Below are 13,810 nucleotides of genomic sequence, written 5' to 3'. Positions count from 1 at the left end.
CCTGTGTGAGGTGTCTCTCGACCCCTGCTGGGAGGTGTCTCCCAGTCAGGAGGCACAGGGGTTAGGGACCCACTGGAGGAGGCAGTCTGTCTCTTAGCAGAGCTCAAGTGCTGTGCTGGGAAATCTGCTGCTCTCTTCAGAGCTGGCAGGCAGGGACATTTAAGTCTGCTGAAGCTGCACCCGCAGCCACCCCTTCTTCCCCCAGGTGCTCTGTCCCAGGGTGATGGGAGTTTTATCTATAAGCCCCTGACTGGGGCTGCTGCCTTTCTTTCAGAGATGCCCTGCCCAGAGAGGAGTAATCTAGAGAGGCAGTCTGGCTTTGCCGAGCTGTGGTGGGCTCTGCCCAGTTCCAACTTCCTGGCTGTGAGGGGAAAACTGCCTACTGAAGGCTCAGTAATGGTGGACACCCCTTCCCACATGAAGCTCGAGCATCCCAGGTCAACTTCAGACTGCTGTGCTGGCAGTGAGAATTTCAAGCCAGTGGATCTTAGCTTGCTGGGCTTTGTGGGGGTGAGATCTGCTGAGCTAGATCACTTGGCTCCCTGGCTTTAGCCCCCTTTCCAGGAGAGTGAATAGTTCTCTCTCACTGGCATTCCAGTATGATGAAAAACTCCTGCAGCTAGCTTGGTGTCTTCCCAAATGGCTGCCCCATTTTGTGCTTGAAACCCAGGGCCCTGGTGGTGTAGGCATTCAAGGGAAACTCCTGGTCTCCTGGTTATGAAGACCCTGGGAAAGGTGTGGTATTTGGGCCATAATGCACTGTTCCTTATAGCACAGTCCCTCACAGCTTCCCTTGGCTAGGGGAGGGAGTTCCCTGACCCCTTGAGCTTCCCAGGTGAGACGATGCTTCACCCTGCCTCGGCTCACCCTCTGTGGGCTGCCCCCACTGTCTAACCAGTCCCAGTGAGATGAGCCGAGTACCTCAGTTGGAAACGCAGAAATCACCTGCCTTCTGTGTTGGTCTCACTGGGAGCTGCAGAAAGGAACTGTTGCTATTTGGCCATCTTGCCAGCCACCCCTGTATTTAATTATAATTATTGATCTGATAGTTTTTAAATCTGTCATCTTGATATTTGTTATCTATTTGTTCAATTACTCATCCTTTTCTGCCTTATCAAGTGTTTAAAAAACAGTCCTTTTTATTTTCTTATATACTTTTTAAGTATGCCTCTGCATGCTTTTTTAAAAGCATTGCTCTGATTATAATATATATACTGAATGTGTGGAAAATCACCGAAGAATTTTTTTTTCCTTTTACTTGGTATAGAATTTGAGGCTGAGAAGTATTTTTCCCCTGCAGCATTTTAAAGATGATGTTCAATTGTTTTACAATGTCCATTGTTTCTATTCAGAGGTCGGCTATCATTCTTATCATTGTTCTTGTGTATATAATACATTTTTTTCTTCTGGCTTCTTTAAAATTTTCCTGGCTTTGGTTTTTAGAAGTGTGTTACATGTGTGATTTTCTTTGAATTTACCTAACCTGGGTTTTGCTGAGCTTCTTGGATCTTTATGTTCATGTTTTGTGCCAGATTTGGGAAATTCTCAGCCACTATTTCTTCAAAGGTTTTTTTTTTTTCTTCCTTATCTTTTTTCTCTTCTCCTTCTGGAAATCCAATTTTACATATGTTAGAAGACTTGCTATTATCTCATGTTACTAAACTTCTGTTTACTGAAAATTTTTTTCCTTTGTTCAGTTTACATCATTTCTATTGATCCATCTTGAGGCATCAATACTTCTGCAATGTTCATTCCACTGTTAAGCCCATTCAGGGAATTTAGGTTGTGTTTGTTTGCTGGTTTATTTTTTCTGTGTGTGGTGTTTTTTTTTTTTCTTTTTTTTTTTTATTATGCTTTAAGTTCTAGGGTACATATGCCACAACATGCAGGTTTGTTACATATGTATACATGTGCCATGTTGGTGTGCTGCACCCATTAACTCGTCCTTTACATTAGGTATATCTCCTAATGCTATTTCTCCACCCCACAACAGGTCCCGGTGTGTGATGTTCCCCTTCCTGTGTCCATGTGTTCTCATTGTTCAATTCCCACCTATGAGTGAGAACATGCAGTGTTTGGTTTTTTGTCCTTTTGATAGTTTGCTGAGAATAATGGTTTCCATTTTCATCCATGTTCCTACAAAAGACATGAAGTCATCATTTTTTATGGCTGCATAGTATTCCATGGTGTCTATGTGCCACATTTTCTTAATCCAGTCTATCATTGTTAGACATTTGGGTTGGTTCCAAGTCTTTGCTATTGTGAATCGTGCTGCAATAAACATACGTGTGCATGTGTCTTTATAGCAGCACGATTTATAATCCTTTGGGTATATACCCAGTAATGGGATGGCTAGGTCAAATGGTATTTCTATTTCTAGATCCTTGAGGAATCGCCACACTGTCTTCCACAATGGTTGAACTAGCTTACACTCCCACCAACAGTGTAAAAGAGTTCCTATTTCTCCACATCCTTTCCAGCACCTGTTGTTTCTTGATTTTTTAATGATCGCCATTCTAACTGGTGTGAGATGGTATCTTGTGGTGGTTTTGATTTGCATTTCTCTGATGGCCAGTGATGATGAGCATTTTTTCATGTGTCTGTTGGCTGCATAAATGTCTTCTTTTGAGAAGTGTCTGTTCATATCCTTCACTCACTTTTTGATGGAGTTGCTTTTTTCTTGTAAATTTGTTTAAGCTCTTTGTAGATTCTGGTTATTAGCCCTTTGTCAGATGGGTAGATTGTAAAAATTTTCTCCCATTCTGTATGTTGCCTGTTCACTCTGATGGTAGTTTGTTTTGCTGTGCAGAAGCTCTTTAGTTTAATTAGATCCCATTTGTCAATTTTGGCTTTTGTTGCCATTTCTTTTGGTGTTTTAGTCATGAAGTCCTTGCCCATGCCTATGGCCTGAATGCTATTTCCTAGCTTTTTTTTGGTTTTTTGTTTTTATGGTTTTAGTTTTTTATGTTTTTTAGTTTTTATGGTTTTAGGTCTAACATTTAAGTCTTTAATCCATCTTGAATTAATTTTTGTATAAGGTGTAAGGAAGGGATCCAGTTTCAGCTTTCTACATACGGCTGGCCAGTTTTCCCAGCACCATTTATTAAATAGGGAATCCTTCCGTCATTTCTTGTTTTTGTCAGGTTTGTCAAAGATCAGATGGTTGTAGACGCATGGTATTATTTCTCAGGGCTCTGTTCTGTTCCATTGGTCTATATCTCTGTTTTGGTACCAGTACCATGCTGTTTTGGTTACTGTATCCTTGCAGTATAGTTTGCAGTCAGGTAACGTGATGCCTCCAGCTTTGTTCTTTTTGCTTAGGATTGTCTTGGCAATGTGGGCTCTTTTTTGGTTCCATATGAACTTTAAAGTAGTTTTTCCAATTCTGTGAAGAAAATCATTGGTAGCTTGATGGGGATGGCATTAAATCTATAAATTACCTTGGGCAGTATGCCCATTTTCACGATATTGATTCTTACTATCCATGAGCATGGAATGTTCTTCCATTTGTTTGTGTCCTCTTTTATTTCATTGAGCAGTGGTTTGTAGGTCTCCTTGAAGAGGTCCTTCACATCCCTTGTAAGTTGGATTCCTAGGTATTTTATTCTCTTGAAGCAATTGTGAATGAGAGTTCACTCATGATTTGGCTCTCTGTTTGTCTGTTATTGGTATATGAGAATGCTTGTGATTTTTGCATATTGATTTTGTATCCTGAGATTTTGCTGAAGTTGCTTATCAGCTTAAGGAGATTTTGGGCTGAGACAATGGGGTTTTCTAGATATACAATCATGTCATCTGCAAACAGGGACAATTTGACTTCCTCATTTCCTAATTGAATACCCTTTATTTCTTTCTCTTGCCTGATTGCCCTGGCCGGAACTTCCAACACTATGTTGAATAGGAGTGGTGAGAGAGGGCGTTCCTGTCTTGTGCCAGTTTTCAAAGGGAATGCTTCTAGTTTTCCTCATTCACTATGATATTGGCTGTGGATTTGTCATAAATAGCTCTCATTATTTTGAGATACGTCCCATCAATACTTAGTTCATTGAGAGTTTTTAGGATGAAGGGCTGTTGAATTTTTTCGAAGGCCTTTTCTGCATCTGTTGAGATAATCATGTGGTTTTTGTCTTTGGTTCTGTTTAGATGATGGATTACGTTTATTGATTTGCATATGTTGAACCAGCCTTGCATCCCAGTGATGAAGCCCACTTGATCATGGTGGATAAGCTTTTTGATGTGCTGCTGGATTCGGTTTGGCAGTATTTTATTGAGGATTTTTGCATCAATGTTCAGCAGGGATATTGGTCAAAAATTCTCTTTTTTTGTTGTGTCTCTGCCCGGCTTTGGTATCAGGATGATGCTGGCCTCATAAAATGAGTTAGGGAGGATTCCCTCTTTTTCTGATGATTGGAATAGTGTGAGAAGGAATGGTACCTGCTCCTCTTTGTACCTCTGGTAGAATTCGCCTGTGAATCTGTCTGGTCCTGGACTTTTTTTGGTTGGTAGGCTATTAATTATTGCTTCAATTTCAGAGCCTGTTATTGGTCTATTCAGAGATTCAACTTCTTCCTGGTTTAGTCTTGGAGGGTCTATGTGTCCAGGAATTTATCCATTTCTTCTAGATTTTCTAGTTTATTTGCGTAGCGGTGTTTGTAGTATTCTCTGATGGTAGTTTGTATTTCTGTGGGATCAGTGGTGATATCCCCTTTATCATTTTTTATTGTGTCTATTTGATTCTTCTCTCTTTTCTTCTTTATTAGTCTTGGTAGCGGTCTATCGATTTTGTTGATCCTTTCAAAAAACCAGCTCCTGGATTCATTGATTTTTTGAAGGGTTTCTTTTGTCTCTATCTCCTTCAGTTCTGCTCTGATTTTAGTTATTTCTAGCCTTCTGCTAGCTTTTGAATGTGTTTGCTCATGCTTCTCTAGTTCTGTTAATTGTGATGTTAGGGTGTCAATTTTGGATCTTTCCTGCTTTCTTTTGTGGGCATTTAGTGCTATCAATTTCCCTCTACACACTGCTTTAAATGTGTCCCAGAGATTCTGGTATGTTGTGTCTTTGTTCTCATTGGTTTCAAAGAACATCTTTATTTCTGCCTTCATTTAGTTATGTACCCAATAGTCATTCAGGAGCAGGTTGTTCAGTTTCCATAGAGTTGAGCGGTTTTGAGTGAGTTTCTTAAGCCTGAGTTCTAGTTTGATTGCAGTGTGGTCTGAGAGACCGTTTGTTGTAATTTCTTTGTTTTTAAATTTGCTGAGGAGTGCTTTACTTTCACCTATGTGGTCAATTTTGGAATAAGTGCGATGTGGTGCTGAGAAGAATGTGTATTCTGTTGATTTGGGGTGGAGAGTTCTGTAGATGTCTATTAGGTCCACTTGGTCCAGAGCTGAGTTCAATTCCTGTCTATCGTTGTTAACTTTCTGTCTTGTTGATCTGTCTAATGTTGACAGTTGGGTGTTAAAATCTCCCATTATTACTGTGTAGGAGTCTAAGTCTCTTTGTGGGTCTCTAAGGACTTGCTTTATGAATCTGGGTGCTCCTGTATTGGGTGCATATATATTTAGGATAGTTTGCTCTTCTTATTGGATTGATCCCTTTTCCATTATATAATGGCCTTTTTTGTCTCTTTTGATCTTTGTTGGTTTAAAGTCTGTTTTTTCAGAGACTAGGATTGCAACCCCTGCTTTTTTTTTGTTTTCCATTTGCTTGGTAGATCTTCCTCCATTCCTTTATTTTCAGCCTATGTGTGTCTCTGCACTTGAGATTGGTCTCCTAAATACAGCACACTGATGTGTCTTGATTCTTTATCTGATTTGCCAGTCTGTGTCTTTTAATTAGAGCATTTAGCCCATTTACATTTAAGGTTAATATTGTTATGTGTGAATTTGATCCTGTCATTATGTTGTTAGCTGGTTATTTTGCCTGTTAGTTGATGCAGTTTCTTCCTAGCATCGATGGTCTTTACAATTTGGCATGTTTTTGCAGTGGCTGATAACGGTTGTTCCTTCCCATGTTTAGTGCTTCCTTCAGGAGCTCTTGTAAGGCAGGCCTGGTAGTGACAAAATCACTCAGCCTTTGTTTGTTTGTAAAGGATTTTATTTCTCCTTCACTTATGAAGCTTAGTTTGTCTGGATATGAAATTCTGGGTTGAAAATTCTTTTCTTTAAGAATGTTGAATATTGGCCCCCACTGTCTTCTGGCTTGTAGCGTTTCTCCCAAGAGATCTGCTGTTAGTCTGATTGGCTTCCCTTTTGGGCAAACCGACCCTTCTCTCTGGCTGCCCTTATCATGTTTTCCTTCATTTCAACTTTAGTGAATCTGACAATTATGTGTCTTGGAGTTTCTCTTCTCGAGGAGTATCTTTGTGGTGTTATTTCCTGAATTTGAACGTTGGCCTGCCATGCTAGCTTGGGGAAGTTCTCCTGGATCATATCCAGAAGAGTGTTTTCTAACTTGGTTCCATTCTCCCCATCACTTTCAGGTACACCAATCAGACGTAGATTTGGTCTTTTCACATAGTCCCATATTTCTTGGAGGCTTTTCTTTTTACTCTTTTTTCTCTAAACTTCTCTTCTTGCTTCATTTCATTCATTTGATCTTCAATCACAGATACTCTTTCTTCCACTTGATCAAATTGGCTACTGAAACTCGTGCATAGTTCTCGTGCCATGGTTTTCAGCTCCATCAGGTCATTTAAGGTCTTCTCTACACTGTTTATTCTAGTTAGCCATTCGTCAAATCTTTTTTTAAAGGTTTTTAGCTTCTTTGCGATGGGTTTGAACATTCTCCTTTAACTCGGAGAAGTTTGTTATTACCGATTGTCTGAAGCCTTCTTCTCTCAACTCATCAAAGCCATTCTCCATCCAGCTTTGTTCCATTGCTGGGGAGGAGCTGCGTTCCTTTGGAGGAGAAGAGGCACTCTGATTTTTAGAATTTTCAGCTTTTCTGTTCTGGTTTCTCCCCATCTTCCTGGTTTTATCTACCTTTGGTCTTTGATGATGGTGATGTACAGATGGGGTTTTGAAGTGGATGTGCTTTCTGTTTCTTAGGTTTCCTTCTAACAGTCAGGACCCTCACCTGCAGGTTTGCTGGAGGTCCACTCCAGACCCTGGTTTGCTTGGGTCTCACCAGCGGAGGCTGCAGAACAGCAAATATTGCAGAACAGCAAATGTTGCTGCCTGATCCTTCCTCTGGAAGCTTCGTCTCAGAGGGGCACCTGGCTGTATGAGGTGTCAGTCGGCCCCTACTGGGAGGTGTCTCCCAGTTAGCCTCCTCGGGTGTCAGGGACCCACTTGAGGAGGCAGTCTGTCCTTTCTCAGATCTCAGACTCTGTGCTGGGAAAACCACTACTCTCTTCAAAGCTGTCAGACAGGGACGTTTAAGTCTGCAGAAGTTTCTGCTGCCTTTTGTTCAGCTATGCCCTGCCCCCAGAGGTGGAGTCTAGAGAGTCAGGCAGGCCTCCTTGAGCTGTGGTCAGCTCCACCCAGTTCGAGCTTCCCAGCTGCTTTGTTTACCTACTTAAGCCTCAGCAATGGCAGATATCCTTCCCCTAGCCTCACTGTGGCCTTGCAATTTGATCTCAGACTGCTGTGTTAGCAGTGAGCAAGGCTCTGTGGGCGTGGGACCCTCTGAGCCAGGTGTGGGATATAACCTTCTGGTGTGCCATTTGCGAAGACTGTTGGAAAAGTGTAGTATTAGGGTGGGAGTGTCCCAATTTTCCAGGTACCGTCTGTCATAGCTTCCCTTGGCTAGGAAAGGGAATTCCCTGACCCCTTGCGCTTCCTGGGTGAGGCGATGCCCCGCTGTGCTCTGTGGGCTGCACCCACTGTCTGACAAGCCCCAGTGAGATGAACTGAGTACCTCAGTTGGAAATGCAGAAATCACCCGTCTTCTGCATCACTCATGCTGGGAGCTGTAGACTGGAGCTGTTCCTATTTGGCCATCTTGGATCTTCCTATCAGTTTATTTTTTTAAGTTTCCATTTTTTTACTGAGATTCTCTGTGTATTCATTGTATTCACCTTTTCATTTCTTACATATTAGACCTTTTTTGTATTCATCTTTTCATTTCTTAAGTATTAGACCTGTTTGTATCTAAATGCCAATATCTATGTCATCTTAGGATTGATCTGTTGAAGGCCTCTTTCTCTGGATTATGGGTCACGTTTTCTTGTTTCTTTAGATATCCAGCGATTTTTTTTTAAATTGGTTAATAGACTGTGGATCTTTACCCAATATAAAAGTTGTAAGGAAATATAGAATACACTGTTTTCCTTTAAAGGGTATTGAATTTTTTTCCTGTAGGCAGTTAAATTAGTAAGGAATCCTCTTGATCCTGTCAGACTTTGTTTTATGCTTTGTTAGGATGGGTTTATTTTGCCTTTGTCCTTAGTCCTAGAGCATGGTCCTTACTCTAGGACATGACCCTTATGTCCAAAGCATGGACTTTTTAGGGTTGTAAGTGGTTGACCAGGGTAAGCAATGAAGTATTTCCACTATAGTTGGATTGGAACTCCAATGTCTCCAAAACTATGCAACCTTTATTATCTTATTCATTAACAGCAGCTACTCTCTGTTAGTACAGAGCCTCACTCTACACATGTGCAGCCCAGGCCTTGCCAAGACCCAAGGGAAACCCCCACACAGACTCTTGAAGCATCCCTCCACGAGTGCTTCATTTCTAGTACCCTGCCCTGGAAATTCAGCTGTCTCAGCAGCCCCAGACTTCTATCTCTGTTTCATGAGCCCAGTGAGACTAGTGACTGCTTGATACTATGGCTCCTCCTTCCTATACCGTTGTCTGGAAAGTGTCACCAAGTACAGAGCCAGGGTGAATATGGGGGTTATATCATGTTTTTTCTTACTCTCAGTAATCAAGCTGCTGCATACATTTTGTCTAGCTTTATGGCTAATTAGGGCAGAAGGGTAAATCTGATACCAATTACTCCATCATGGATGGATGCAAAAGTCTCCAGTGATTTATCCTTTTTTATAATCAGATAATTTAAACCATTACTAATTATTTGTATAATTCATATTTTATCTTTATAATTTTTTATTTTCCTCTAAGTTTTTATTTTGGTTCCCTCCACTATTGAGAGTTATTTGCTATGAACTTATGCAGTGACATCTTTGCATACCAATGCAGTCTATCATTTTGATGATAGTTCTGCTGTAATTTACCTTGTTTTAAAAATATATTTTCTTGAATTTTTATTATACTAATAAACCTGGAATAATTTAAAAAATAATCATTTAAAGCATGACAAAACTATCCATTCAATTTTTGAGCAAATTATGTTGGTTCTATCTTCAGTGCATAAAAAGAGTCCTACTACCCTAATCTAAACCACTATTTTCTTCTGTTGGCTGGGCTGTTACAAAAGCCTAATAAGCCAGCCGCCTTCTACCTTGCCTCTCCCTCATTCAGTCTGTTTTCCACATAGCAGCCAGAATGGTATTTCTAAAATGGTGAATAAACTGTGTCACTTATGCTCAGAAACCCCCAGTGGCTTCTCATCTCAAAATGAAATCCAAAGTTCCTACCATGGCCAGCAAGGTTATACATTACCTGATCCCTGCTACTTCCCTGACTTCATCTTCCACTCTTCAGCTACTTTGCTACAGCTTCACTTTGACTTCTTTGCTATTTATTGATCATGCCAAACACAATCCCTTCTTAGCTCCTTTGCTCTTATTGTTACTAGTGCTTTTCTCCAGATATTCCATAACTTCCTCCCTTTCTATTTAAATACCATCCTTTCTCCTCACTGCTGCCTTTATTACCCTCCTTCCCATATTTTCTTTTGAATCAGACAGATCAGTCAATCAATCAGTCAGTCACTTATTTTTATCCTGTCTGTGCAGAACACTGTCCAATAGAACTTTCTGGGATGATGGAAATTTTCTGTATTTGCACTGTCCATTAGAGTAGCTGCTAGCCGTGTGTGTGTGTTAAGCACTTGAAATGTAGCTAGTATGACTGAGAAACTGAATTTTAAATTTTATTTAAATAGCCACTTATGACTTGTGGCTACTGTATTGTACAGTACAGAATGTGTGAGAGAGGGAACCTTAATTTTATTAAGGCAACCCAGTACTTTAGTGCCTGCTATGTAGTAAATACTATGACTATCTGTTGAAAGAACAAAAGAATGGGGATACCCATGTATCCTGTTGCTCCCTGAATCCTTGACTCTTTAAAAATATTTTAACTTTAAAATTGTATTTAATTGACACATAATTTCACATATTTATGGAGTACAGTGTGATGTTTTGGTACATGTACACATTGTGTAATTAGCATATTACCTCAAACACTTGTCATTTCTTTATGATGAGAACATTCAAAAATCCTCTCCTCATTATTTTGAAATACACATTATTGTTAACTGTAGTCACTCTACTGTGTAATAGAAAACCAGAACTTATTCCTCCTATCTATTACTTTGTAGCTGGACTCTTTTGATCTGTAACTCCCAATTGAACATTTTTATGTCATCTAGCAATTCCCAGACTTCCAGGTGTTTGGCAATGATTCTTTAGATCCAGGGGTCCTCTCCACAAAGTTCAGTTGTGCATCAAAGATCCTGAATAATCTTCTAAATTAGACTAGAGCATATTTGGCAATGTGGGTTACAAACAAGGGAAAAAATGCAAGATATAGGAAACAGATGAGGGAAATGCAAGATATAAGCTCGATCACAAAGCTTATATTTGGGGGAAGTATTAAATGAATGTATCTTTTCCTTTTGCATTCTAGCCAGGAATCCACATGAGGTGACACTTTTCCCAAGGGTAAAGAGTACCAAATCTGTCCTCTTTCTCTCCTTTATTACTCCGAATAAGAGCTCTTTCAACTTTTGAAAATTCCCTGAAGATAATATCCATCATGAACTTTGAGGGACCACGAAATAAGCCACTCCTACTAGCTTTGTCTTATGTTAAAATTATCATGGCTGCTATCTTTATAAGAAAATTCTTATGACTGAAAATCCTTATGGTTACCCTTTACAATAGGAACTACAGTTTTGAAAAATGGGCTTAGCAGTTAAGTAACTGCTGAAAGATATTCTTAAAACTTAAGCGTGATGTATTTGGTTTGGATACTAGGAATGCAGGTAATGAGGCTGGCATTATTATGAAAAATTGAAGAGTAGGAAATGTATTCTTGTAGGATCCTATAAGCAGGGCTTCAAAACGTAGTTCTTGTTTATCTAAACTAAGTAAAGCTTGTTTTTCTAATCAGCAGGAAAACAGAGATCCACAACAAGCTTTTCGATTATGGCTTAAAAAAAAGCACCAAGAGCAGATGAAAGAAAGACAGACAGAAGAACTAAGAAAGCAAGAGGAATGTTTATTCTTCCTTAAAGGAACAGAAGGCCGGGAAAGGGCCTTTAAACAGTAAGTTAAAGGCAGGGCATTTCCCCCCTCCTCCTTCCTCATGTTCATTTTAAAAGTTATATGATCAATTAAGATTGAAAAAATAAAAACCCTCAAAATGTTTTCTCTTACAGCACGTACCTATTCAATTTTAAATTCATGCTTTTAAAAATGTATAATTCTTTAACTCCATTATATATATTATATATAATGGAGTTTTATATATATATATATATATATGCATACCAATTTTTCTTCAAGATACTTTTCAATACTTAAATTATTTCTTATGGCACCAGTGTGATAGCCTTTGATACCTTATCATTTATTACTTATTTCTGTGAGAAATGGGTCGAAGATTGGTTACAGCTTCTCCTACATAGCCCTCAGAAAAACTGAATTTACCAATAAATGCAACCAATAAATGCACTATATTTACCAATAAATGCAACCAGTAAAAGTTGCATTTACCAGTAAAAGAAAGGCAGGTGGACTAAGGAGGAAAATCTATATAGACTAAAGGAGATTTGGGTACATATTTTGATAATTTAAGGCAAACCTGATATTTTTCAGTTATTTGGGTAAGACACTGTATTGCCTAATTCTGACAATACAGATGTGGCTTCATATTTTTGCTAGCAAGTGTGGGGAGAGTTGGGGGACAAAATGTGACTATTGAGTCCAATTGTTTGAAGTTCATTTCCTTCTTTCGTCTCTTTTGCTCTTTCCTTCTTTTCTTTTTCTCTTCCTTCCTTTTTCTTTTTCTTTTCCTGTCACCGAGGCTGGAGTGCAGTGGCACGATCTCAGCTCACTGCAATCTCACCCTCCCAGGTTCAAGTGATTTTCCCACCTCAGCCTCCCGAGTAGCTGGGACCACAGGTGTGCACCACCACACCTGGCTAATTTTTGTATTTTTTTGGTAGAGATGGGGTCTCACCATGGTGCTCAGGCTGGTCTCAAACTCCAGACCTCAAGTGATCCACCCACCTTGGCCTCCCAAAGTGCTGAGATTAGAGGCGTGAGCCACCATGCCCAGCCTCCTTTTTCTTTTTCTAACATACCCTTTTATTATAACAGAAACAGTAAGTGTGCATTGTAGAAATGGAGTGGTTTCAAGTTACATTTTCATCACCCAGAAATTGTGTGACTGTTAACACCAGTGTGCATACTATTTCTCTGTACATGTATTTACAATTTCAAAATACCGAGATCATACTGTATATGTTATTCTGCAATCTGCTTTTCATTAATGATATTAACCTAATATCCAGCCCATATCCATTTATTCCCCAACTGACCCATAAATGACTTACAGTTTATTTGCTTAAACTAGTAGCCAATTCAGGACCACATATCATCAGATTATGATATTTAGTAAGTTTATTTTTTTCTAATACAGTTATTTAGTTGTTTAGATTTCTGAAAAAAAACCCCAGGTGTATGTATATGCATACACACACACACACACACACACAAACATACCACATACACACTTACATACCAGGTATATATGTATATGCAGTTATTTTTGCTATTATTTAAACAAGGTTTAAGACTTGAATTTGTTAGAATGTGGACTTTTCCTTTCCTGCTTTTGATGTTTTCATGTTTGGCTTACTTTTCATTTTAAGAACTATTTTGTGGATTTAAAAGCTCTGTAATTTACCTATAGGAAGAGTAAGGCAGCATTTCTGCATGATAGTATTCTTAACCTAGCTAAGTAATGTTTTAGAATACAGCTAGTTACAAAGAGTAAGTTATTTGGAATCTACCAAATAGTAAGAAATCCTGTTTCTAAAAAAAGAATAGGATCTACAGCACACATAAAATAGTGTTTATTATTAAAAAAACCACCTAAGTTGGCAGTTTCATCATAAGACAGACAATTTCAAACATTTGACCCCAAATCTAACTGTCCTTTCTTGTATGAGCCTTGGGTGTAATCTTTACATTTTTCAGTTAATACTTAAAAATTTATGTTGTGACAGTATTTCATTGTAAAGAAATGTCCATTTATTTTGTCTATAGTAGTAACTTTATAGCATGAAGAGTGTATTCAGGTCGATACTTACCAAATCTGATCATGCCTCTTTCTACAGATGGTTAAGAAGGAAACGGATAGAAAAAATGGCAGAGCAACAAGCTGTCAGAGAGAGAACTAGACAGCTCCGACTAGAAGCTAAGCGTTCTAAACAGTTACAGCACCACCTATATATGTCAGAAGCCAAACCTTTTCGTTTTACTGATCATTATAACTGAACGTTTCTATTAAATATTTCAGTGGGCAGCTGCTATCAAAATTTTGGATATAATTTCTTATGGTCTGTGTACTTTGGTTGTATTCTAAATTATGGAAATGGTATTTATCTTTTATTGACAGTGAATTTGTTTTTTTAATACTAGAACAAAATAAATTTTTTTCTCACAGC

The 13,810-nt window shown here is 39.0% G+C and overlaps 1 protein-coding gene across 8 annotated transcripts in view; it reads left to right on the top strand.

The window, feature by feature from the left end:
- Positions 1-13,810, top strand: part of CCDC181 (coiled-coil domain containing 181) — a 56,864-nt gene extending 43,054 nt beyond the window's left edge. For 6 of the 8 annotated variants that reach the window (XM_063627227.1, XM_063627225.1, XM_063627228.1 and 3 more), the window contains exons 5-6: positions 11,248-11,402; positions 13,481-13,810. In XM_063627227.1, the coding sequence (XP_063483297.1) occupies positions 11,248-11,402; positions 13,481-13,640 (315 nt within the window). In that variant the 3' untranslated portion in view covers positions 13,641-13,810. The remainder of the gene's footprint in view (positions 1-11,247; positions 11,403-13,480) is intronic. The other 2 variants (XM_063627226.1, XM_063627231.1) reach the window with 1 other exon arrangement.

Source organism: Symphalangus syndactylus, chromosome 12 (assembly GCF_028878055.3).
Source record: "Symphalangus syndactylus isolate Jambi chromosome 12, NHGRI_mSymSyn1-v2.1_pri, whole genome shotgun sequence".
Lineage (NCBI taxonomy): Eukaryota > Metazoa > Chordata > Mammalia > Primates > Hylobatidae > Symphalangus > Symphalangus syndactylus.
The sequence above is the reverse complement of the archived record's forward strand: the minus strand, read 5'-3'. Positions and strand labels throughout refer to the sequence as shown.